The 27,806-nt window shown below is 33.5% G+C and overlaps 1 protein-coding gene across 1 annotated transcript; it reads left to right on the top strand.

Moving 5' to 3' along the window:
* The first annotated feature begins 262 nt into the window (after window positions 1-262).
* C/EBP (chorion specific C/EBP) lies at window positions 263-16,428 on the top strand. Its single transcript, XM_013319403.1, has 2 exons — window positions 263-1,218; window positions 16,105-16,428. The coding sequence occupies exon 1, from the start codon at window positions 298-300 to the stop codon at window positions 1,210-1,212; it is 915 nt and encodes a 304-aa protein (XP_013174857.1). The 5' UTR covers window positions 263-297; the 3' UTR covers window positions 1,213-1,218; window positions 16,105-16,428.
* Window positions 16,429-27,806: the final 11,378 nt, after the last annotated feature.

The following is a 27,806-nucleotide window of genomic DNA, read 5'->3' as shown; positions in this document are numbered from 1 at the left end:
AATTATTCAAAGTTCAAAGAAATTGTAATTTATTGTACAAATTAGAATCAACAAATTAACTTCTCATAAACGTCTAATGAATGCAGCAATACGCTAATAGGTTATAGTATCGACTCAATTAGGTCCGGCCGCGACGCGCCGCCTGTGTGTGCAGGCCTTTATAATAAAAAAAAACTTTTACCGCGAACTTTCAGCGCGACTTCAGCGCTTCCTTCCGGCAACCTTGCTCGACGCGCGCGCAACATCAGTCTGCGTTCAAACTCCGACGCGTTCGCACGCGCCACGCGAGTGTCGTGCATGTGCATTGTGACGTCCACCCAGTGCGCAGTGGAGAACCGGGCCGGCGCCGCAGGGCCTGCGATCGGCCCGGGCGGTATGGAGTCCCCACAGATGTACGACGCGGCGGCGGCACCGCCTCCGCCGCCTCAGCCGGACCTTAAGAAGGCTGCAGAAGACAAGAGAACACCCTTCCCGCCCCCAGACCTCGATGAACTCAATGGCCAGGAGATCAGCCTTGACCTGCAGCACCTCATCGAGGACCAGTTCCGCGGTGAGGAAACCATGGCGCTCTTCCAGGAGATACTTCCCGGAGGGCGCTCACCCCAGCAGAGACCCTTTGCCAGGACCACGCTCGCGTACATGCCACAGCCGGTGCACTCCGGCGCATCGTACGCGGCGCCCGTGCAGTCCAATTCGCACGAACAGGCACCACCGATCAAAGAGGAACCCCCAGAGCCTCATGACTTCAGGAGATCAGTGTCCTGTGCACAGTACACGGGACAATATAATCCTCAGCCGCCGGTCGGCGTGAGCGGGCCTTACGGGGGTGGTTTCACACCGTTACCTCCTCTGGGAGCGCCCCTGCTCCCTCCCCTGTTGAAACACAAACCAGCACCACCTCGACGATCATCAGGAAAGGTTATCGACAAAGGTACAGATGAGTACAGAAGGAGGAGGGAGCGCAATAATATAGCAGTGAGGAAATCTCGCGAAAAGGCCAAAGTGCGTTCCAGGGAAGTGGAGGAAAAGGTGAAAACTTTATTGAGGGAAAAAGAGGCTTTGCTAAAGAGGCTGGAGGCGGTGTCCGGAGAGTTGAGTCTCCATAAGCAGATGTATGTGCACCTAATCAATCTGAACCACCCGGAGATTACAGAGCTGTGTCGGTCCATGCTGCAGCTGGGAGCTCCTCACGGGCCGGATCACTCGCTCTGACCATAGGTGAGTGTGTGCGTTGCATTGTCTGTGTGTGCGTGCGGTGTGCATGTGTGCGTGTGTTATGGAAAGTCATAAATAACGTGTGCTCAAAGGGTTTTGTTTTTATGACAGATTATGCAATTTGTTTATTACTTGATCGTCGTGCTCTGGCTACGTTTGTTTGAACGCAAGTCGATTTTCAAGTTGTAAAACATTGCCGGGTAACTTTACAGTTTTTACTATTTAATTACTGCTAACCTTATAATACCATGAAAGAAATAATTATTAGTTATTTTTTACAGTATTACTAAAATAAATTAATATTAAAAAATTATAAGAAGAATACTATTAACAAATTTGCAATAACACAATGCAATTTATCTCCTATTTTTTATTGTAAAAACTTAAATATATAAATTAATTTTATAGAAATAATAAAATTATTCTCCCAGTAAACTTATGATGTCACACAAAATCCAATAATTATTAGTCAATTGTATTCGAAAATACTACAATAATTTATGTATCTTATAAAAATATTTACGTTTTAAATCGGAACAATATTTATTTCAATTAATAATAATATGTAATTTAATATACAAATTATTTTTAATTTAAAAACTAACACACAACAAAGTTATAAAGACTAGGTTACTAATTTTATGACTGAAATCGAAACATCAGCTAAAATTATCTAGGTCAGTATTATTCATTGTTTTGCATTTAAACAAACATAAATTTATACGTACATCATTTAATCTATTATAATATTAATTATTAAAATGTATAAAGCTTTGTTATTTCGTGCAATATTCTGACTAACAAACTACCCTTTCTTAGTTCTTAATTATTACTAATATCATAAATGCGAGAACGACTGCATGCATTATCGCTGAAATTTGTCATAGATGTAGAGCATAGTTTGGAAGAACATGTAGGTTACTAATTAAGTTATTTTTTGTAACTCCACGCGGACGGTGTCGCGGACGACAGCTAGTAAAATGTAAACATGCGTGAAGTTATGGAGTTATAATAAATATTTTTCTTCAACTTAAATCACGTGTTACAGTTGTTTTTAGAAAAGGCTCCTGCGCATATGATTGTAACTCATTTTTTAATTTTTTTTTCAAATTATCGTACTCCACTAAACATGATCTTTATATTCATGAAATCAATATTTAATTGTCTTAGTTATGCATGTTTTAATTAGACTAACATTTTAATATTGGAAATACGATGTAATTATAAAATTACTCTTCTGAAAAATTAAATTTTTTGTGTTACGACTATGTTCATAGGAGCCAATTTTCTTCGTCTATGAATATAAGGTTGTTATTAAGTTCAATTTCATTTTATGCACATATTATATTGTTTAAACCACGTGCATACAAGTATAACCTTTTCCAATAGTTACGTGTTCAAGATAAAATAAGTTTACATGAACAAAAGCAATCTTGAGAATTACGTAATCGAAGTTTCCTTTAGGTTCAACTTTTTAATACGGTCTTGCATTTGATTTTTTAATTAAAAAGTTTTTTTTAATGATTGAAAAATAAGTGGGAGATTTTTTACATGTATTATAAATTATTTGGTTTAATTTATTTCATATATTTAATATAAAATGAACTAGACTTAATTAAGAGCGCTAAAACTAATAAATGCGTCCGGCTTTCTATTTCAATGTGATTTAAAAACAAATAAGGATATTTATACCCAGTTATATATTTCTATTGATAATTTCTAAATGATGATGAATTTAATACTTAGATTTTTTCGATACTTAGACCACACGAGCGATTTCTACGTGAATCATTATCAGCTAACTATACGTCCCCACTGAGGGGCTCGGAGCCGACCCTAAGTTAAAGGTAATTAGGCCATAGTCAACCACGCAGGCTGGCGGGTTGACTTCACACATATCTTTGAATTTCATTTTAGATATGTGCAGCGTCACGATGTTTTCCTTCATCGTAAGAATGTCAGATAAATGTACTTTTCCTCGTGAATACTTGCATACACCATACGTTTTATATTTCACGACCAATCTTACTAATATTATAAGTCTCAATGTTTTGATGGATGTTTGTTAGAAGGTATCTCAAGAACGGCTGTATGGATCTCACTGAAATTTGGCATAGATGTAGACCGTAGTGTGGAAGAACACATAGTCTTAAGTTTTTTTTTAATCCGCGCGGACAAAGTCGCAGACTACAGCTAGTATAAAGTAAAAGAGGAGTGTAGTTTTCGTGAGAGTTATATTCACTAAGAAACTGCTTAGTTACCATGAAATAACTTTAGATATGGTCGTAAATAAATAATTGAAACCTAATTATATACATTGAACTTTGTTATATGTATTAGGATGCGCTGTACCCTTGACCGTCTGTTGATAATGTACATTATATATATGTACATGATAATATTGTTATATACAAACGCTTATCATTTGAAGTACATAAATTCAGGCGCCATTTGTACGAATTTTATGAATGAAATAGTTTAAAACGTCCTTGTAGTTCAACGCTGATTTAATTAGACTAGATTTTATGTTAATAATAATAAAATTATTTATATGTTTGTTTATATAGTATAGTAATTATGTACAAACTATATGTCCGCGAATCCGCCAGCGCGTATTAAAAAAAACTTAATTAGTAGTTATGTACTCTTTCAGACTATGTATGTCAAATTTCATCAATATTCTTTGAGGTGTTCCGAAGATACCTTCTAAACTTTCGCATTTATAATATTAGTAAGTTATTAATGGGTTCCTAAGTACGTAATATTATACAATTGTCTGAGATATATTTTAATATAAACTACAATTTGTTTCAATTGAAAATTGTTATTGTGACGTCATCATCATCACCATCATCAGCTCACTATACGTCCCCACCGAGGGGCTCGGAGCCTACCCTAATTATTGTGACGTCATTACTCAAAAATTAATATTTACGCAATTATTTAACTTCTCTTTCTATACCGATTTTTGACAGATAGATGTCACTGTTGGGCACATTTGATTTAAAACACATTCTTTTTTTAAAAGCTTAAAGGGCTATGATAATGACGACTGGCTATGTGCAAAAAAAGAGAAGAGAATCGAGAATTCGGTATTCAAATTCGTTTGTGCAAAATGCTGCTATAACTTTCATTTTCGCTTGGTAATATTGCTATGTTAATATCATCTTTAAAGACTACTGAATTAGTTTTAAATTCGCATATCAATGTTGAAATTTTCGCCTCGCATGCCCTAGTTACCGGCTTCCGAGAGTCCAACTTGTTGATTTTAACTATTTTACCTTTGACGTGTTTATAGAACAATGGTGAAATTTTTTATTTCGTCATAATTAAAAATATTAACCATTCGTATATTAAAAAAAATATTTTAAACGAAGCCTTGAATTGGAATATTATTTAATAATATAAAAAAATAAAGTATTATTAAAATTTAAAAATATATATTAAAAATATTAATCAAAAAGAGACTTTATTTTCGCTTAAAGCTTCACTTGTATCAAATATTAAAAAAGCCAACCACATAGCATCTGTTAAAAAATGTTAACGAAAAAAAGCATTTCGTATTTTTTTATATTTTTTTTCTAATAGGCAAGTTTAAAATTCATACAGCGACTAAAAGGGTTAATGACATTAAAGCTTTTAAAAATAAAGTATACCACTAAATCTACATTCAAAGGTTACATTTTTAACGACACAAAGTGACACTTTTTAAATGCCTAAAAGTTTTTTTATCTACGTAAAAGTCAACCTTGAAAGCATCGTCTCCTAAGATAAAATGTGTGAAGAGAAAGTTTCAAGGAATAACGCATCGGAAAGTGTAACATAAATAAGTAAATAGTTTCGTCTTTGTATTTAAATTCAAACAAACTTATATTGTCTTAGTTTACAGATGACATGGCTTAGCTCTTATACTATGTTTTAGATTAAGAATGACAGGGATTTTAAATAGGAAAAGGGACCTAATTAAGTTAATATAGCTGTTGGATTAAAATTTATCAGTGAAGTTAGCTTTGCTTTTTAATATTTTTTTCCTTATTGGGTATTGTTTTTAATTTTTTTTTTGATTTATACTTAAGCTGAAATTATACTGTAACTAGGTGTCACTCACGTCTTCAGTTTCAACAAGATAGAGAGAGAGCCTATTATTCCAAGCTGTAGATTGTCTTCCAAATTTCATCGTGATCAGTTAAGCAGTTTTGGAGAAACGTAGCAATAATCCATACGTCCATCAACACTTTCGCGGTTATAATATTATTAAGATATAGTCCTGGGAGTTTGTCTGGCTGTATAATAAATCTAAACATGAAGATTATGTATTAGGGACACAAAATCCGTGAGTCGATGAATCAGACCAAATCGTTTTCCGTATGTGTGCGCGGCCTATGCGTATACGCAAGTGTGTGTGAGCAAGCCTTCAACACACTTTCACTTTTTTTCGTTAATATGCCTTTTGTGTTTTTGGACGGCGTTATGCGGGATGCCGGCATCATTGCCGAATATATTTTATTAACAGTAAAATTTCTCAAAAATTGCTTTAATTGACTGAATAAGAAACCAAGCTTAATATACTCGTAGTTCGCATCTTATTACATCAAAATCCTTAAAGTTTTAGGCTTGTATTTTAAATCTTTTTTTTAATTTATTTTTCAATAAAAGCGAAGGCAACGAATTTCATTCAGGCTAAATATATTGTAATCCTACTAATATGGATATTATAAATGCAAATGTTTAAATGTATGTACGGATGGATGGATGTTTGTTTGAAAGTATCTCCAGAACGGTACATGGATGTCGCTGAAGTTTGGCATAGATGTAGAACATAGCCTGAAAGAACACATAGGATACTAATTAAGTTTTTTTTTTAATTCCACGATAGTAGTTGAGGGCAACAGCTACTAGTATGTTATATTTAATGTCATCATCATGAGGCTAATAACTAAATAACTGCATCTATTATGTGCAAAAGAAACTCATCTGGCAACTTGTGAGCCCTGCGGAGTGGCGTGTCGCAATCACTATGTGTGTCAACAAATCGACATGTCTGTAACAATCGACTGTCGTTCACTTGTGGGGTACCAATAAGATTGAAGTACGAAGCGTTATTAAAATATTCTTTCATAATTTTGAATTTTGAATCTCGATTCTAAATTTAGTTTTTAGATTTTTTTTTCATTTTTTTAGGGATCCTTTGTTCTTTTGTGTCAGTCTCATAACAATATACTTACACAATAACTACAACTACAAGTATATAAACAAATAAAAAAAAATAACATGCTGCGAACTCCATGTGCTAGGTCCTACAATGGTTGGGTCAAAAATTTTAGTCACGCTTATGGTAAAGGCAATAAATGAAATTTATTGCATCCATTTAATGGAAATTAAAAACGTATCCTTCGATATTTTACCCAAAATGAATGAGTATATTTTAATACAATAATTAGTATGAATGAAAGCATTTACCAATGACTTTCATTACTGTCATTAGATTTAATATTGTACTGTAATAATTAATTATTAATAATACTATCAATGGATTTTAGTATATACTTAATGAGAACTAATATTAATCACTATGATTTTTTGAATGGGTTGATTCCCCAAATATTTTAAGTTATATAATATTAACAAATAATAATTAATAATATAATATTATTACAAATTAATAGCGCATAATTGCATAACGCGGTCCCCAAAGGCGCAGGAGCAGGCCGTGTTGGAAAGTTTTTGTAACGTCCGGGGAAATCGGTGCCGACTCTTGTATAACATCATATTAAGGCAGGCTTTGAGACCTTTTTAACCTCCTTATAGCTCACATACAGGAGATCCAATAATTCATATAAAATTAATAACCCTAACGTTATCTTACTAAAGGTATAAATGCGAAATTGTATACACTATTGACTTATTCGTATGTGTGAAAGAATATGAAATATTACTCATAAAAATATATTTGTAACTAGCTGTCGCCCGCGATACCGTCCGCACAAAAAAAATACCTAATAAGTAGCCTATGTGTTCTTCCAGACTATTTTCTAAATCTATGACAAATTTCAGCGAGATCCATGCAGACGTTCCAGAGATAAGTTCAAACAAACATCCATCTATCTAAACATTCGCATTAATAAAATTAGTAAGATACGTAAGATAATAAGATCTAAATAATCTGGCTTTCGTAACGCGTATTAGTATTTTTTATAAGCGTAACTAACTGTGGGTTTCTATGGCCAAAATCTCTGTATAAACATATCGTCATCTCCATCATTATCGTTCACAAAACAACGTGTTTCAAACGGAGTTTTTGATATCAGAAACCCACGGTAACTGAGCTGATACATTGGTGATTACACCTGATTTTATACTCACAATCCCCCGCAAGCTGGAACCAATTTGATAGTAATTTTAAATTAAATTATGTTTTAATAAATAACGGCAGTTAAGCGATAAAATTACAGGAAGACTGATATAAATGTTTCTAGTAGTTAATTGTAATTATTTATATTAATAGTCTTTATTACAACGCAATAAAGACTAGATTTGTATAAAAAGTGAAAAAGGCATTATGTGTTATTAATTACAGATTATAAGAATAAATTGTTAATTTACGTAATTAATGTGCGTATAGAAAAGTGCATGTGATTAACAAATAATAATAGTAAAAAAAAGTCACAAATAAAAAAATGCAGTAAGAAATTAAAGATAAAATAAGTATTATTATACGTTTAAAATATTTAATTATAATTTATGAGAGAAACAGAAAAAAAATAATATCGAGTGTCTCTTTTTCGCACTAGCAACTCTATCTTTCGTCTTCTTCGAGTAACGAAAATGCATGTAACGGAATGGTAGTCACAATTTTAATCTAATAATTAACTAATAACATTATTTTATATATTAAGTTAGTATTAAATAATATAATATGATAAATGAATATACTTACAATTTATCTTTTAAACGATTATAAATTTATATTCTATAGAAAGAGGGAGTTGTAACAAATCTCACGCCCACGTCCATTTGGAATACTAGATGTGTGGGCAGATTTGAACTTTGATAATATTCATTGTACATTTATATGTATCATAATCCGTGTCAAAGCGTTTCCAATAAGTATATGCGCATACCGTATCCACATAACCAAAAGCTCTCTACGTTTCCACTTAAGTTTGACTTAACACTAGTTTCTGGAAGCACAATCTCTGTATAAAACATACCGTCATCCCTGTCATTAACAAAACATATATAAAAGTATGTTTTAAACGGAGATTTTTGGTATTAGAAACCCACGGTTAGTCGCTTCTTACACCAAAAGTTTTCAAAATTACGGCTCCTTATAAAACAGTTTGTAAGTAAGCCTTCTAGTAAAAGTAACAACTTGTTTATATAATTTTTTTTTATTTAATTTTTTTTAGTCACGATCCTTAATACAAGCATTTTTCTGGAAATATCATTTGACTGATGACCAGGGGAATTTTATAACGACCGAGTATATTAAAGAATGACGTCACTAATCAGTTGCCATTTGCGCGTTTTAAGGGTACTATTAGACTTTAATTTCAATTAGTAATACAGAAAAGTCCGAATTTATTTAAAAAAAACTTTTGTTGGTTGCTAGTTTTTAATAAAAAGTTTATTTTAAAAATTAAAATATTTGTCATATCGTGTTATTCTAAGTATTTTAAGGTAATTGCGCACTTGTCAATTTCGCACACAACCGGCAACGTCGTCGGCCCGACCTACAGTCGTTGTCATCTCGCTGCCTCCGATTAAGCGAGATAAAGATATAATTGTTAACGAAAATTATACGTCTGTCTCGCTTGCACGGGTTTATTGTCCAAGCGGCGTCAACCTGAATACCGTTTTCAACTCGGACGTCGCCAAATGCGAGACGGAACGATGCAGGGCGATCGCGGCTCTGACTAATGAGGTACAACCTTTACTCTGATCACCCCAAAAATGTAAACAGATTGCGTTATGAGACCGCGTCATGGGCCGCGTGACTTCCCGCGCCTTGTACAACGTGACTTCTTGCTAAGTTTTTAAGCTTTTCCCTCACATTTCTCTAGAAATTTCGATTAGTTAATATTTTACATTAAAGGTCAAATGTTTTTTCTCGGTATTTAATTTCTTATGACTTAGTTGGTATTACATAATTTTATCAATTAACTTATTTTTAACTTAGTAATATAATATTAATTTTGATGTAAATAAATAGCTTAGATTTCACGATTATTGACATTTTTAGCTAGCTAGTGGCTAAATGATTTCCCAAAAATAGCGAAGTAATCTGCATTTAGTTGTAGTTATAGTTGCAGATGCGTTCAACCTTTAAAGGATAGAGGAGGGGACAACAGAGTTCCATTGGTGTCCAAGATGACATCTTAATACGACTGGGAGTCGTTTAACCCAACATCTTAAAACAACAAAGAGGATATTTTCGTTTCACGCCATAAACGCGAAAATATTTCTACGTCAAGCTGGTCTGGGGGTTGTGGGGCACCGATCGGAGCAGTTAATGCTGCTACGGGCTATATCACTGTTAGGTTGTAAGTTTGCTTGTAAGTTTTTTTCTATTATAATTGTTCCAAATGAGCTTAAGAATGTTCAATTGATTATAAATACCTATACTAATGGTATGGAATATAAAATCTTTAACTTGTTTGCACTTTTTTAATATCCCGGAAAACAAACTTAAATTATTTAATTTTTCAAGTAGAAGCCAAAAATGTCTACTAGAGTCTTAACCAAAGTTATTGGTACATATATCTATAATGTAACGTACGTATTAAAAAGGGTTTAACACAGGGGAAAAAATCCGCCGCCATTTCGAAATAGCAAAAACATGGAAATAAATTCACATTTCTAATGATTCTTTTCGATTGATTACTTTGAAAACTTTTTATAAAGGTAGTACAAGTTTGCGACTTGTTTGAAAAAAGTTTTAGGAGCACGTTTCATGAGACAGGGTGTTGTCACGTGGACATAGATGTAGGCATACGGTGTATAAAGCAGGTTTTTATGTGAATTAGGCTTCCTGTACACGGATAGCTTCAAACTCGCAGTGACAGGCGTGCAAACTGCGGTTTACAGCGAATGTTAACTTAATGAGCGTTTGGTGCTTGGTGATTGTCCGTGTACGGCGAGTCTTATCACTCTGAGTGAGCGACCTGATGAAGGGCCCCCGATGGGCTCGAAACTAGTCGGTGCCGCCACCGGACGAATATACGTGAGTGTTTAGCCGTGTTTATATATCAGTTTAGTATAATGTCTCACGAAAGTTTGAATAATTTAATGGCGAGTCTTATTGTATTAGTACTTTAGAGAGAGATTAAATTAACGACTCTATTCAATGAATTAACTTATATATACATCCAATCAACACTCTTAACCATAGACAATTATATATTTTATTTTTTTATTAGTTACTACTTATTACCCACGACTTCGTCAGCGCAGTAAAAAAGTAGTCCATAATAAATAAAATTGAACCGTTTTGAAGATTACTCGGAACAAACGAAGATTGCGGACGGTACAGACAGTAAAAAAATATAAAATACATTTCTTTTCGGTATCACATACAGACTCTCGAAAATTGATTACTACAAACAGATTTATAGATCCGAGGTTAGCTAGAGCAGTTTATTTCTATAGAATATCGACATCATAACTATAAAAATCATAGTATCCCTACATTATCATCTATAATATTTTTAGGTCATACATTGACACCGCTGACACACTTCCTTATCACACGGACAAACAAACAAACGTATCTGATATACGATGGATATTGAGACAGTTGTATCCAAGTACTATGACATATATTTATGTGACAAGTTACTATAAGATGATAGTAAATGTATGTCGGTTTTCACTACCGCAATACATGTAGAGAAACATAATGCTATCTTTGTCTTACCAAGGGGAATGATAGAGATTATATATAAGTGTGTCTATTTAGCGCACTATAGTCTTCACTGAGGTGCTCGGAACCTTCCATAAGTTGGGGGTGACTATGCTATAGACCACGCTGGCCCACACTGGGTTGACTTCACATACATCTTTGAATTTTCACGATCATCGGCCCAATGGGAAAAAATCATTGGACCGATGATCTAGGTCTGAGTGTAAATGTTATTAATGCAATGTTCACTTGGATGTAACGCTATTAATAGAATTTACTATTCAAATATTATTAAGATTTATATGACTCACGTATATAAATATTTATCAGATGAATAAGTCGAGTTAAATGATAATTTTGACAGCCCACGTGGAAATATTACTCGTGTGGGAAACATGGTTATGCTATGGAGTGGTTGGACGAGACTGTTTTCGATTCGGGGTGTTCGAGGCGAATCATTGCGTATAAACTTTAAAGGATAAAAACGGAACCCTTATAGGAGAACCTTGTTGTCCATCCTGCTGTCTGTCAAGACCCTGTTTCAAATTTATTCTCAAACTAGCTGTCGCCCGCGACTCCATCCGCGGGAAATTAAAAAACATATTAAGAAGCCTTTGTGTTCTTCCAGACTATGTTCTACATGTGTGCCAAATTTCATTAAAATGCGTTCACCATTCTGGAGATACCTTCAAACAAACATTCATCCATCCACCCAAACTTTCGCATTTATAATAATAGTAAGAAGTAAGATTAGTAGTTATTTTAAATTAAATTAACATGCTGCCCCTGCTCAAATATTTATGTCGCCATCTAAACATTATCTCTGAGAAGATAATACAATTGGTTTTTGTATATCCATACGAGATACAGTAAAAATTACAAAGACAACATCCGTAGTATAAATCCCAGTGATTCATAAATTTTATCTCCCTGTATGTTTCCTTTATCTATAAGTGCAACATTTTTCCATGTATCTTCTTGTTTTCATTACATGCAGTTAAAATGTAACAAACCAGTACGAAACTTTGTAGTAAGAAAAATAATTACATTAAATGTAATTAAGTTTTAATAATTATTATATTAACACGACCCACGTTGGAACTACCACTCCCATCTTAGTACGACTAGCTGTCGCCCGATACGTCCACTCGGGATTTAAAAAAATTATAATAAAAGTAAAAAGTAGCCTATTTGTTCTTCCAGACTATGTTCTCTATCTATGCCAAACTTCAGCGAGATCTGTTCAGCCGTTCTGGACATCTCCAGTCTTCAAACAAACATTTATACATCCAAGTATTCGCATTTATAATTAGTAAGATTAGCTATTAACACTTCGCTCGCGCAAAATTTAATAGCAGCGTATGTAGCTCCCGCATACATAAACTTCTTTCCATTAGAAGTGCCGAAAATCGCTTTAAAAGTTTTGCAGATTACTAGAAATACATACTAACACTACAAATTTACTTATTTGTATAGATTTTTGTAATATTATGATCTAGTTAGTGAACTTTTGCACTCAATCGGTAATTGTAAATTCACACCCTCAGTGTAAATGCGAAATCTGCACTCAGGGCTTTCCTTGGTGATTATTTAGAGAATTTGGATGCGGCAGTAAGTGTTTTTTGTCGATCTATTCAGAAATTTTTTGGATTTTTTTTGTTTTACAATTTGGATAACAATTCACGTAATAAAGGTATAGGTGTTGTTTTTTAATTTTTTTAGAAGTTCGGTTTTTGATCCGGTCAGCGTATTTTCTAAGATTTTTGATTGCACTTTCCTTTCGTCTTCAAAATAAAAGTGAAAAATTTTATATATTCAGCATTACCATGTAGATAAACTTTTGTTGAAAAATAAGTTTAACTATCCGTCTTTTTGTGATGAAAAATTGAGTAAGCTTGTGTTATTCATATCATACATGAGTAAAGACACGTCCGCACGTGATGCCGAGCGGATGTCGAATGACAAACAACGCTGGCTGCGTTCGCCGGCGCACTTTCACTGTTCGCGTGTGTGCGTCGTATGTGGGTGTGGCCATTTTTTTTTAATCTGGCCCACATTTAGGACTCTGTTACGTCACCGCACTTGCATCGGTAGCATCACGGAATGACACGATGTATTTATTTTTTATCTGTGCTATGCATTTATTTTTTATTTATGATTTATTGCATATAATTTTTTATATGTTGAAGATTATTAGATATAAGTTATAGTCATGGAAGTATGATTTTTTTAACTTTAATTATAGTTTAATCGATTTATTTAGGAATATAAAGCTGTGCTTATCTATCTTATATTTTAAACTGATATTATCATTGGCACGTGCAAAACATCATACTGTAATCATCCTGTAGTGTAGTTAAAAAATGTTCATTGATTACGTATTGCGATGTCTAAAATCGCAATCTAATATCAATTGTGCCGTAAATATTGTCCATTACCATACCTATTGTCCATTCTTAAGTAAATCAAAGGGTTTAATATTTTACATAATAATTTTATTAGCTGGCATAACGCGGATCATAGAGTTGGTACTAAAGTAGTGTCGTTATCATTTCCCGGCGCACTTCTAAGCTATGACCGAGTGCATTGCCATGCGTTTCGGGTGCCCCAGGGTGCATTGACCCATACTCTGTGATTTTTTTATGACTACACCCGTTTGACTTGTGTTGTCTATGTGTGGGTAATGTCTGCATGTGTGTAGCGTCTATTAAAGTTAATTGTAGCTCTTAATGTTTGTTATCTGATTGTTTTCGATGAATGCAAGTTTGTTTTGTACGTTTTATGTTTACAATGTAATTGCGGATATAAAAATTAGTTTATTATACGTAAAGTTATTGTAATACATCATGGAAAATATTTCTTAACGTATGAGTTAGGGTATTTTAAGATAGACGTAACACTTTTAAAAGCTGGTAACACTCCTGCGTTGTTATGTTCTTGGCGTGATGATATAAAAATCTTAAAATTTAGACTAATTTTCTTAAAAAAGGAGAGACGTGGAAGTAAGTTTATATTCATATGATTTATTCTCTCTTTATAAAACGTTTGTATTTGACCTTGATATGAGTACTTAATATTACGACATCATCGTTCGTTAATCAAGAAGAAAAAAGTTAACAATGCCAAGCTATTTAACAAAGTTACTATTCTCAAAGTAACAAGTCAATGAGGTACTTTATGTTATGCTTTGTAACTTAACTTTGTTTACTTAGAAGGTTTTTAAAAATGCGATTCTATAATTTTTTTTACTCTCTTTTTGTAAGTTTGAAGTTTGCTGAAAGTTAAGTTAGCTGTTAAATAACAGCTTTATGGAGGTGGTTCACGAAGTTATAATGTTTTTTTTTAAATTTCTATCGTGTCTTAAAAGATTACATAAATATTAACAGTGACGTAAATAATCTTACTAATGTTATAAATGCTAATGTATAGACGTGCAACATAATCTGGAAGAACTCATAAACGACTATTTTTTTTAATTCTGCGCGGACGGAATCGCGGACTACAGCCAGTCAATTACAAATACGTATGTTAAGATATTTACTTCTAAAAGTGTGTCTGTATGTTGCTGATCGAATCTTAATCTTACCATATCCTACCGTTTATTACCATTGCATAAGTAATGACGATTGAATCACTTTCCTTTTACCTTAACCGGATCTGTTCATCCGTTCAAAACACATCCTGTCTCCGAAAAAAAAAATCCCAGACTATTGCAACATAATTAAAAAGACGCAATCGAAGTCGGCGTGCGAACGCGGCCCAATTAACTCCAATGTTGCCATTTCACACGTTCCACTTTCTACCAACATTCAATTTTACCCGCCAAAAATTATTATAAAAAAAATGAAGTGACGTAACACCCTCAGTGGGACATTAGGTCTGTGGAACTGTTATGTAACACGAATTCGGTGTTATGTAACGTTGGTCTGTGAAAGTCGGTCGTCGGGCTTCCGCGGGTCTGACGTAACTTGTCTTAAGTGTACTGACATAGTTCCTCGGACCGACATTTTTGCCTCGTTGGGAACTATTGATATTAAAATATTTGAATGGTAACACCTGCCGTCAGTTTTTATACTGGCAACTTTCAAAGTGAGGTTATGCAGTTGTAAATGTTATGCTCATTGACTAAATTCATTTGACAATTTTTTACGACTGGAAATGGAGGCTCAGTGCCAACGTAATAAAAAAATTTCAGCTTTAAAATGTTATATTAATAAAATTATAGATATCTAATAAATATTAACTATTTGTTTATAAGTACTTAATGGCTACAATTCTCCTCTCATACGTAACATTGAATCAATTTTGACATTAGGTAACACACATTTCTTGTAATTAATTCTTCACATTAGATGATCTATTCTATTTATTATCTAACAGCGTAGAATGGAACGTAAACAGAAGTAGAACAGTTATAAATTAACAGTTATGATACGGCCTTGACCAAACATACGAAACATCGAAACCTCGTTTCCCTGATTCTGATGTAATAGCTCATGCACTCATGTAATAGCTCGGAGAATGTCGATACATCGATGTTTGAATCCGAATATCTAATAGAAAATCGATGTTTCAGTCACGTGGTGATTTTAAAAATGTTTTAAGAGAGGCCTTTTAAAATTATAATTTAAGAACATACATAATATGAATTTTATCTTACGAGTACTAATCTTATTAATATTATAAAAGTTTAGATGAATAGATAGAAGATATCTCCGGAACGACTCAACGGATCTAGACGAAATTTGACACAGATGTAAAACATATTCTGGAAGAACACATAGGTTACTTATTTAATTCTGCGCGAACGGTGTCGCGGGCGATAGCTAGTCCTGATATAAACGACGAGACTAATGTTTTTGATGTTTTTTATGAGATGAACGAATTGATGATGTAAATGTTTTTGTGTAAATAATTAAATAAAAAAAATAATTTTATCTTCAATGTATACGATTCATTTTTTAATGTTTTTTTTTCTTTTGTTACAGATCGAGAAAACATGTTATTGGTGAATGAACTCCGTGTGATATCGTGCATTAGACTTAATTAATTGACGCCTCTAAATAAGCCTAGTTAGCGAAATTACTTTGTGATTTATACCGTTTACTTTTATACAAATATACATGGATATTTTTAAGGTTATATTTTTTCGATAGATGTCAATCTTGAACACGAATTTACGCCACAAAGATGTGATCTCAAAAGCGGTGGCTGAATTTATTGTTCAAGAGATATTTGTATATCATAGATGCATTGTTATGTCAACTGTTTATTCATTTGAAAAGTTTTTAATCAAATATGCAATATTTTATTCGAAAAAATTAAAAAAAAAACAGTTTTTTTTTCAAGTAAAATACGGCGTAAAGAACTGAATTAGTTTTTATTTTCAACTTATTTTATCACTGCCAGCCAACTACATTTTTTATTTGTAAGTCCATATTACAAAAATGTTTGACTGATTTTTTTTTCTAAAACCATGGTGCGTTAACATGTTCGGGAGTGCTTTGAAAAAAAAATTTTTTTTTGAGGAAAAATTTACAATTAATACAGAGTATAAACAATGTTTTGACTGACATTTACTAAGACAATAAAAAATGTTCAATTTTTTTTACAATATTTGATGAAAAATAAAAAATATTTTTAATACTTCTTATGATGACTAAGGTAGTGTTGTATATAGAATAGATATAAATATAAGTTTTTTTTTAATGTAATATGATGTAAATTGGTTGTATATAATTTTGGTTCAATTAATTATTAGTTTTTTAATTGCCTTCATTTTCTTCTTAATCTTTCTTTATTCTGAATTTTCTAAAAAAAAAATCAGATCGGAAAAAGTTGAGGAAAAAATATTTTGAATCACATTTTTTATATTTACGCAAGGTTGTTATTATTTTGTTTATAGATGTTTGGAAAATGGGTTTTATTGAAAATATTTTTTTGTCTAACTTTTCTGTTTTTATTTTTTTTGTGTTTTCTTTTTTTCGTTTAATTTAAAAATCTGTGTACATATTAAGGGTTTTACGCTAAGCGATTAGTAACAGCTATGGGATATTATTATAAAATAATAATAAATATTATTTTTTTTTTGTTGAATTCTAAAATGTTTATTCCTAAAAGTGTACCTTTATGATTCTTGTTAGATTTTTTTTTCTAATTAATAATATTTAAGTTAATAAATAAATGTCTACGATATAATCAGGTTTTTTTGTGCTCTACCAAACGGTAAGTACAATTAAAAAAGAGCGAAGTGATGTACATTTTTTTTTATTATTTTAAAATAAGATTTATGACAATACTGCAGTTTGTATCAATTGATGGAATTGGGAGTGAATTGGTGACTAATAGACAATATTGTGTAATTTAAAATATGTAACAGAAAAAATAAAAAAATATTTTTTTTTTATTTTCACACTTTTATCGTTCAATGCGGCGACAGATTATTAAGAAATTAACAAAATAATTTCAATGACAATTTTTATCTTCCTATTAATAGAAATAAATATCATAATAGTAAGGTTTGCAATAACCATAAGAAAACGGGTTCCGAAACATATAGTTACCATATGAATCCTAAATATAGTGATGTCTACATACCAAGAAAAATCTGTATAAAACATATTGTTATCTCTATTTTTTAAGAATTGAATGAAAGAGAAGACTATAGTACATTCTGGCAATAGAAACTTACGGTTGTTGGTGAGATTTCTACGTAACTGTTGACTTATCATCTGCTCACTACGCGTCCCTACCGAGGAGCGGAGCCTACCCTAAGTTCGGAGTGACTAGGCCATAGTCAACCACGCTGGCCAAGTGCGGGTTGACTTCACATATATCTTTGAATTTCTTCTCAGATATGTGTAGCATCACGATGGTTTCCTTTGCCGTAAGAACATCGGATAAATGTACATATGTGAATCGGAAATAGAAAAACATATTGGTACATTGCGGGATTAGAACTCTAGACCTGCAGATTGCAAGTCAAGTGCTTAACCCCTGAGCCACCGACGCTCAACTAACTGTTGACTGCAATATATTTATTGAGGGAATAATAAAATGCAATTTATTGGTATGTAGATATGAAAACTATTTTTTACGCTCTGCAACTCCGTCCCGTTTACATGCTTTTATATGTAAAAAAAATGTTATTTTAATAAGATATCACTTTTACAATGCAATGTTTTTGACTACTTAAATATATATTTCTCTTAATGCTTTGCAAATTAACATGAGATCCAAGATTGATGACGCATACTCAGTTAACACGCGAGTAGAGTAGTACAGAACAGATGAAAATGCAGTACTGCTATTGTAAGTTATTCTCAAAACAGCAATGTTAAGACAATAGAAGTACTATACTATCAACTGCTCTGCTCCTCTGTTTTTGCCCACGTGTGAAAGGAGTATAGGGGCATGTGGGGAAACGAGATGTGTTACGTTTCTGGGTCTCATGTTACTTTGCACGGGTTGTACCGACATTACAAAATCGCTGCGATTTTCGTAACGCTAGTGTGAAGGGCCATTAAGAAACATAGTTTCACTATTTCCGTATTTCATAGCATTTTTTTTGTTAGTGTTATATTATTTTTTGTTTAATTAATATAATATTTATGTTTGTTTCTTTTTTATCCTGATGGTGCTAGAAATGCTTATTTCTGTTATTTTGTTTTGTCCCGAGCCAAAGACGTGTTTAATAAAATCCTAATTATGTATGAAAAATTATGTTTTTTTTTGTATGTATGTATATTTTTGCTTAAATATCTACCTTCTTTGGAACTTAAAGAGGCCTAATATACTGACAATAATTGGGAATGTCTACGGAAAAGCGCTAATCATTTAATGTTGTAGGTGCAATTAAATTTAATAAATACCTATTTAATATACATAAAAATGTTCTTTGTTTTTACGCCAGTCCTTTTATTTCTTAAGAAATGTGTCACCTTTTCATCATCAGCTCAGAACAGCTCCCCACTGAGGGACTCGAAGCCTACCCTAGGTTAGGGGTGACTAGGTCTGGGCCGCGGATGAGAGCGAAAGCGTGCCCGTGGCCCCGTCCCGATGCGTTGGAGAAACAGAGAGGTTTAGTGGATATGCCTCCGTTATGGAGGAGAATCCCACATAACTACCGCGTCCCCCCCGGGGCGCAGAGTATGCATAAAGCATTCCTCTATGGAAAAAAAGGCTTAATAAACACAAAATAATACATACCCAATAATAATAGGATCATCCTGTAAATGTAACAGGTGTGTTAGAAAACTTTTATACATAGTAATAACAATGTCTGCCCTCGCATATCTAGTGCACGGGGGCGAGATTCTCGACCTGCACCGTTGATCGTTGCCAAGTCTAAACTGAGACATACCACAAACCTTTGTCTGCAACTATCTTTAAAGAAAAACAAAAGCTAGTCTAAACCAAGCCTAAACCCCTTCGTACACGACGTACAAATGTTCGAAACTAAGTCGGAAGTATCGCATCGCGCAATCCGTCCACAGAACGTTGAGTCGACGCGAGTCTGTTCGGTCAGTGCCGGCAAAGAGGAGTTAACTGTATATTTCCATCATCTTGAAGATTGCAGCGACTTTTTTTACATCGCAATCTTTTTTTTATATTATAAGGTGGCAAACGGGCTAGCGGCCACCTGACCGTTGCCCATAGACATACGCAATTGCAAATGCGTTGCTTACCTGTATTCGACGGAAGAGGGGGAATACACAGAATGATAATATTTTCCATTCCCATACTCTACTATCATTCGGAAAATCCACTTCCCATCCTTTCCTTATAAGAAAATGGGTGGGAAAAGAGAACTAAATTTAGGCCTCCGGTACCACACTCATCAGACTGTACTTGGAATTGCTTCCACTTGACGCCTGTCTTCTGTGTGGTCGTGGTATTACACCGGGCGAATCGCCCAATTCGTGATATTAAAGCGGGCTCTACCACTGTTAATCTTGACAAACAGTTTGCGAGCGATTTTCTGTGTATTTAAATGTATTTAGCATACGACATTCATACTTAGTTTTTTCTATTACATTTGAACACCTGGTGGTAATAAAATAATATGTCAATAGTGTCACTAACCTAAAGTATATTTTTGTTAAGTAATATATCTATTAATAGTAATTCTATTCGCAAAAATACCACGTCATGTTCAAAATCTAGTAATTATTACGCTTAATATGTTATTATTATGCCATCGGGCACCTGCTATATATAATCTTTATATCTTATTAGCTGTCGCCCGCTACTCCGTCCGAAATTAAAAATAAACGTAATAAGTAAGTAGCCTATGTGTTGTTCCAGGCTATGTTCCATATGTATGCTAAATTTCATCGAGATCCGTTCTGCAGTTTTGAAGAAGGCCTTCGAATAAACATCCATCCATTTAAACATTCGCATTAATAATATTATTAATAGTAAAAATAAGATTGTTTAATTAAACAAGTGTGGTTGTTTTTAAATATTTATTGAATAGTAACTTAAAGTAATAAATATAAGAAAAATAGCGTGCGTTATGGTAGCAAACACTTATGTCCAATGAATAATTGTTGCCAGCGTAGGAAAAAAATTGTACTAATTTAAATGTTGCCAATACAAAAACAAATTAATGAGTATGAAATAAAAACAATTTAATAATTTATGTAAATTTATTGAACAAAGATAAATGAATGTTTTTCGTGATCTTTATTTAAATCAAATATGGTGCTAAACTGTAAGGGATCAAAATACGATTCACCACCATGTAGGTTATGTTTTCAGGATTATATTTGTATGTACTTTACATTTACGACTTTGTAATAAACGGCGTATTAAAATTTGCCTTTTTGGACTCACGTTCCGTAAACCTTTAGATCTATATGAAAATTATGTTTTAGACATTTGTAGATCTTCAAAAGTGCTACAGTCGTTTTAACGGTTCAAAGCTGATTTCCACATGTCTAAACAAAATGTTTTATATAGGGATTTTAGTCTCAGAAATCTACGATTAGCGTTACTTGTATTGTGATTTCTTTGTACTTGTTCTCCTCAAAGAGTACTTTAAATTATGCATCCTTGAAATACATAGGAAATTTTACTTATAAAAGATTAAAGTACAGCGTGTTCTATTTCGTGGAAAAATTAAAAAAAATTAGCTTATCGATATATTAGAATATATTATAAACTATTTTATTTTTATAGGTCAAATACAGACATCTATACGAGCACCAGGTGACTGACAGGTGAGGTGACAGGTAAGTTATTAAATTTACAAAATAATGTACATATTAGCTAAATAATGCGTCCCGGAGGCCTAATTTAGTCCTCTTTCCATTCCCACCCTTTTCTTATAAGGAAAGGATGGGAAGTGGAAGTGGACTTTCCGGATGAGAGGATGCATGGAAAGGGAAAATATTTTCTTTCTGTGCATCCTCTCCTCCGTCGATTAAAGGTAGGCAACGCGTATGCAATTGCGTATGTCCATGGGCAACGGTCACTTCGCTATTTTAGCGATTTCAGGTGGCCGCTCGCTCGTTTGCCGCCTTCTGATATAAAAAAATATTAATAATACTGGTCTGTATGAGAAAAAACACTTTAAATTATCGACGAACAAAAAAACATACAGAAGAATTCAGAACCACCTCCTTTTTGAAGTCGTTTAAAAAGGCCATAGATTAATGTGTGAATAGGTATTAATCGAATCAATCCGTACATTTTTTGGACTTTCGAAATAACTATGAAAACTATTGTTTTCTCTTTCTTTTAAAGCTAAAGAAAATATGTTTTTCACTTACCTGTTACTCCTTTAATAACAACTCTATTTCTCAGGGTCTTATTTATATATAATAAAATTGGAGTTTCTGTGTGTAATATAAAAAAAACATATTTGAACACTTGGTGTATTTGCGTTGCTGATAACGAAAAACGATTTTTTTTAATCTTTGTCTGTCTGCAAATCCGCTGCTGATCACACTTTCACGGGAAGGTACCTGATGAATGACGCTTGTCTGCCTACTTTTTTGGCGCTGACGAAGTCGTGGGTTAGGGCTTATTAAAAATACGCATTGTCTCCCTGCGTACCTTGACTGATATTAAAAGATCGGGTCCTACTATGTTACTAATTATAACATCTTTAGTACGCTCTAAAATAATACTATGAGTCATATTTTTAAACTGACGGCACATCTATAAAAGCAATCAGTTTTTAAGTAGCTTTTGAATTTTAAAGAATTGAAAACAAAAGTTATTTTGTTTATTAAATTATTCAAACTTTAGTGAGACATTATAATAATGTTGGCACCATCTTGTTGAAGGGGTCCGATAGGCTAGAAACTGGTCGGTGCCGACACTACACCAGCATGCCAAATTACATTGAGATCCGTTCAGCCGTTCTGGAGATATCTTCAAAAAACCATCCATCCATCTAAACATTCGTATTTATAATATTAATAAGAAGTAAGATTTCCATCACTAGATGATGTTCATTCTTAGCTATAAAACATTGTAATAGAATATTAATTATTGGTAATTTTCATGAAAAAAACGTCTCCGCGGTATTAATTCACATAAAAAACAAGGTGAAGATAAACAATGAAAAATATTATTTAATAATCTATGCAGGATATGCGGATACATACTCTGTGATCTGTGACACATGGCTTCGAGTTACATTTTTAATTATTTATAAACCTGCGTGAAAAATTATGTATGTTTAACAGTGGTAGAGCCCGCTTTTACATCTTCGCAAGAATTGGCCCGGCTCGCCCGGTGAAATACCACGATGAGTGTGCGTCCCGGAGGCCTAATTTAGTCCTCTTCTACCTTTTTTTCTTATAAGGAAAGGATGGAAAGTGGAAGTGGACTTTCCGGATGAGAGGATGCATGGAAGGGGAAAATACTTTCTTTCTGTGCATCGTCTCCTCCGTCGATTAAAGGTAGGCAACGCTTATGCTATTGCGTATGGCTATAGGCAACGGTCACTTCGCTATTTCCTCGACAAAACAAACTTTTTATTAATAATATTAGGATAAGAAAATTGTAATCTGTTAAAATGTATCGGGAAGAGATAATTCAGGAAGCACAAGACAACCTTGCTATTGATAATTATGTAGAAGGTGCATAGAAACAATGGAGAATCGCAAGTTTTTTTTTCCTTTCAATCGACACGCAATGCTCAAAGACTTGTTAATCTACGCCGATTCAGAAATTAATGTTAATTTTATGAAAACAATGTTTTAGTAATTTTATTTAATTCGTATTATTCCACTCGTGTAGGGTTGATGCACCAGTTTGTTTCCCCCATATCAATCTATCTTCCGTAACCTCTAAAGTGAACATGAATGGTATTTTATTGACTTATCTTCTCTTGGCATGGGTTTGAAGGACAAGGAATGTGAATTCCAAATGTTATTAAAACTTGCTACAGTTAAGGTCTCTGTTATTATAGTAGAAGAATTACGAGCAAGAAATAAACAAAAGTGCGTGATTGAACAAGGAAAGATTTCAAATAATAAGTTGTTTTAATTATAGTATATTTCTATTCATGCAGATAAATTGTATTTGAAGGCTAATGATATTTATTCCGTAGTTTGTTGTCGATGCTTAAAGTCTTCCAAGTGACCGTCAAAACTGAACGTCACTCGATATGTCAACGCCGAGTATACCGATACTGGCTGAGACAACCAGGGGAGTGTTCTTTTATTCTATGCTTTTCGATAGTTATTTTTCACTAGCTGTTGCTTTTGGCTGCATGTTATTAAAGAAAAAACTGAACGCCTATGCCAAAATCCAGACTGTAGTCTTTATCTATTCCAATTTACATCCCGATTCGTTCAGCCGGTCTAGAGTTCCTTACGGTATTACTATTAGCATGAAAAATAAAAATTACTTTGCTAAAAGTTAATAACAGTAACAGTTGCTTTAATGTTTTTTTTTTAAAAAACCCTTAATAAGTAGCCGAGAGTAGTGATCCGTTTAGCTATTTTGGAGATTCTACCTTCTTACTACCTAATACCTACTAACATCCGTCCATCTAAACATTCGCATTTATAATATTAGTTGCAAATATAGCAAAAAAATAACCAAAACAACACGTGTCAAGTATAAAGTTGTATTGCATAATTTTACCAGGAATACATAAGTTGCAAGGAGTACATCGGGCGAGGGACGCGCAGGGCTGCCCCACAAATGCATCCCACTTTAGAAATTAGGCCGATATAAATAAACAGTGCACTTGCAAAGCCGAACAGGGATGCGATGCAACGAATAAAATGTTATGTTTAAAAATAAGTAAACGCTGATTAATACGTTCCTTCGAGGAATTCTCGGAGAGACGTGTTTATTAAATTTAAATTGATTACACACAAAAGTATGGAGTATGTTTCAAATAAGTAACTAAAGCATAAATTAGATGTAGTTAAAATTATTCAAACTACGTAAATCGACCCTTTTCGTAGGGAAGATCAGATGACACGTAGATAAATAAAAATTACTCTAATCTACCATTGGACCTTATCAATCCTATTTACCCTGTTAAACAGTGCGTAGAATTGCATATTTTCTGACGAAAGTCCTGACTCTTTTTATATTGTACTAGCGGACCCGACAGACGTTGTCCTGTCTACACGTCTTTAATTTGAATAAATTAATATGAATATGAAGTTAATATTTGATGTAAATTGTAAATCTAAACCATTCCCAGATCCCCTTGAACACACACAAAAAATTTCATCAAAATCGGTCCAGTCGTTTGAGAGAAGTTCAGTGACATACACACTCACAGAAGAATTATATATATATTGTATTGTAAACAGTTTGATCCTGTCTGTATGTTTCTAAGTCGTTAGAATCAGACAACTTAGGGCTCCTCTTTGGAACATTGGATGTGCGTTTGAGTGTATTTTTGATAATTTCTCCTAGCGCCAGCCCTATATCATGCGGACGTAGTAACCGGGCCGGCCGCACGTAACGCACAGTTATGGCTAGTTTAATTTTAATTTTATCGATTCCCTTGCTTAGATCGTACTGCTTTTCTCTGTTGGATCAATCCTATATCTTATATGTTCTGTTTCCTTGGTATTTCTAGGAGATTGAACCTATTGTTTTGCAGTCAAGGTCCTTGGATTTAATCCAAATGATCGGAATTTTCTTTTACCAATATTTACCGTGGGTTTCTGAGACCAGTTTAATGTATAAAATATATAACTATCTATGACAAAACAGAGATAATAATATGTTTTAAATGGAGATTATGGCCTTAGAAACTCACAGTTAGACGTGTAAATGCGATGGGTTAAAGTATCAGGATATTTAGGTAATAAAGAAGGATATTTGTTCCAATTTGAGAGATAATCATTTGACTCGGTTTGTTTGTCTTACCGTGGGTTTCATCTTTCATCTCTCTTTTGTCAAAGACTGACATGGATAACAATATGTTTTATGTAGAGATTTTGTCTCAGAAACCATTTAGTACTTTATAAAATTTAGGACTAGATAATTACGTAGATGTTTAGACGTAGGAAAAGCAAAATTGGAAAATATGAGTACAAAGAAAAGCCTGGGAAAATAAATAGGTCTGTATTTATTCCCTAAATTATGACAATATCATGATAAATTTTTATTAAATAAGTTTAACGCTTCGGTTATTTAATTCGACCATTTCCCGCTAACCGCGCGTCGTCCCATTTAACTGAGCCAGTTAAAAATAACCGTCTACATTCCTGCCAGATATACTGCATCGCTTTTGCCAAACATTTAACCCTGTATACATTTATTTTTATGAAAAAAAACCTTTAAAATTGTGATTACGTTCTAAATTACCTTGTTCTAACAGTGGTAGAGTCCACGAGTTGCACGAATGGACGGCTCGTCCCGTGCAATACCACGACCATACAGACAAGCCGTCAAGTGGAAGTATTTCGTGTTTCGTTTCATTTCCTTAAGCATATTTCATAATTTTACTTATATCATAAATACGAATGTTAAGATGGATGTTTGGATGTTTGTTTGAATGTATCTCCAGATCAGTTGAACGAATCTCGATGAAATTTGGCATACATTTAGGACATAGTCTATAAGAACGCATCGATTACTAATTATGTTTTTTTTAAATCCCACGCTGAAGGAGTCGAGGGCGATTGGTAGTTGAAGAATATAGATAAATTTCAATCAACAAATAACTAAATGTAGTTAGAAATGCAAGGGCTTCATATATCTATTCTAAATTTTATTCCAATGTAATTCAGACTATGGCAAATAATTGATACCTAAATCAAATATAACGATAACATTTTCTCATAAATCATATCGTTGACCACGCATTGGTTTTGTTTACAGCCAGTTGGAATATATTGAACTTATTCAATATAATTTTATGGCTATTGGTTATGTGGTTTTAGATTTTTTTCTTTTTACAAGTACTTGCATTAGTTTTGACTATGCATAATTCCTATGACATATTTTCTATATGCCACTATTTTTTTTTAGATTTGTATCACACGACAATCGACATAATATTACATACTTACAGACAAACAGTATGTTATATCAAAGAAAAATTCATCATATTTCGTGAACAGTACTAGCTTTACTTCCTGGTCAAGGTTGCGGGAGCGTCCTGGATGCAGGTGGCACAAGACCGGTCATCGTGGCGATCTTTGGGGGAGGCCTATGCCCCGCAGTGGGCGTCTCATGGCTGACAGGAGGAGGAGGAGGACTTGCTTTACTTATAACGAAATATTAATTTTTAAATTTTTTGTCTATCTGTCCGCAAGTCCGCGTTTGTATCGGGTAATCTCCGAAACGGAATTTTCGGTTTAAAAGCTAAAATGCTCAGTCTTTAGAAAAATGTCCACGAAAGAAAAACCACGAACAAAAAAAAACGTAAACACGCAAATAAAACTGTGCTTTTTAAACTGTCGCGCCCACGACGTAGTGTCATAAAAAAGTCACACACAACACACACTAGCCCACTACCAACTATTCATACATGTCAAACACACACATCAAAATATAAGGAAACTAACAAAACTCACACAATAACCACCACATCCTTATAGATCGTCTATTATTCATCACACGCACACATTGACGTTATTTACTCCAAAAATCACGCACACATACACATTAATGGTGTATGTGAATGCAACATGAAAGGTGTAACGACAGGCTACGCACACTGGTGTTGGCTTTGTGTGTGTAAGTGGGTCACAGAGATAGGAGGGACACGTGTTGGAGGGCCGGCCCTTTATTGCTGTACAAATCTAGCATAGAAATCCTAGGAATATAATTTTTTTAATACAAAAAATATCTCATAAGTTTTTTTTAATATCTCCTTACACTTTGGATCTACTTAAATAAACAACCAAGTTGTAACACTTTTAAACTAACCGAAAACTATTGAACTCTGTTAAATTATACTTTCAAACCTTTACGAAATTTTACCGAATACCGAAAGGTTGCAAAGCCACACTAATTTCAATAGCAATTAACTTCAGTCACGCGTAACAAGAATTGCATAAAATAATACCATTTTAAGACACTCTTTGTAAACACAATCATAAAAATGACAGACCGAAAAAAAGCAAGAAACTCAAATGAAGTTGATACTTATATTAAGTATTTATATCTAATCAAGCATAAAAGTAACTTTTTACACCACAAGCTATATTTTGTAATGCCAAATACTCCGAGATAATTAAATAAAAAACAA

The sequence above is a fragment of the Papilio xuthus genome, unplaced genomic scaffold (genome assembly GCF_000836235.2).
Source record: "Papilio xuthus unplaced genomic scaffold, Pxut_1.1 DF829758.1, whole genome shotgun sequence".
Classification (NCBI taxonomy): domain Eukaryota; kingdom Metazoa; phylum Arthropoda; class Insecta; order Lepidoptera; family Papilionidae; genus Papilio; species Papilio xuthus.
Note: the sequence above shows the minus strand (reverse complement) of the source record. Positions and strands in the feature narration are given on the sequence as shown.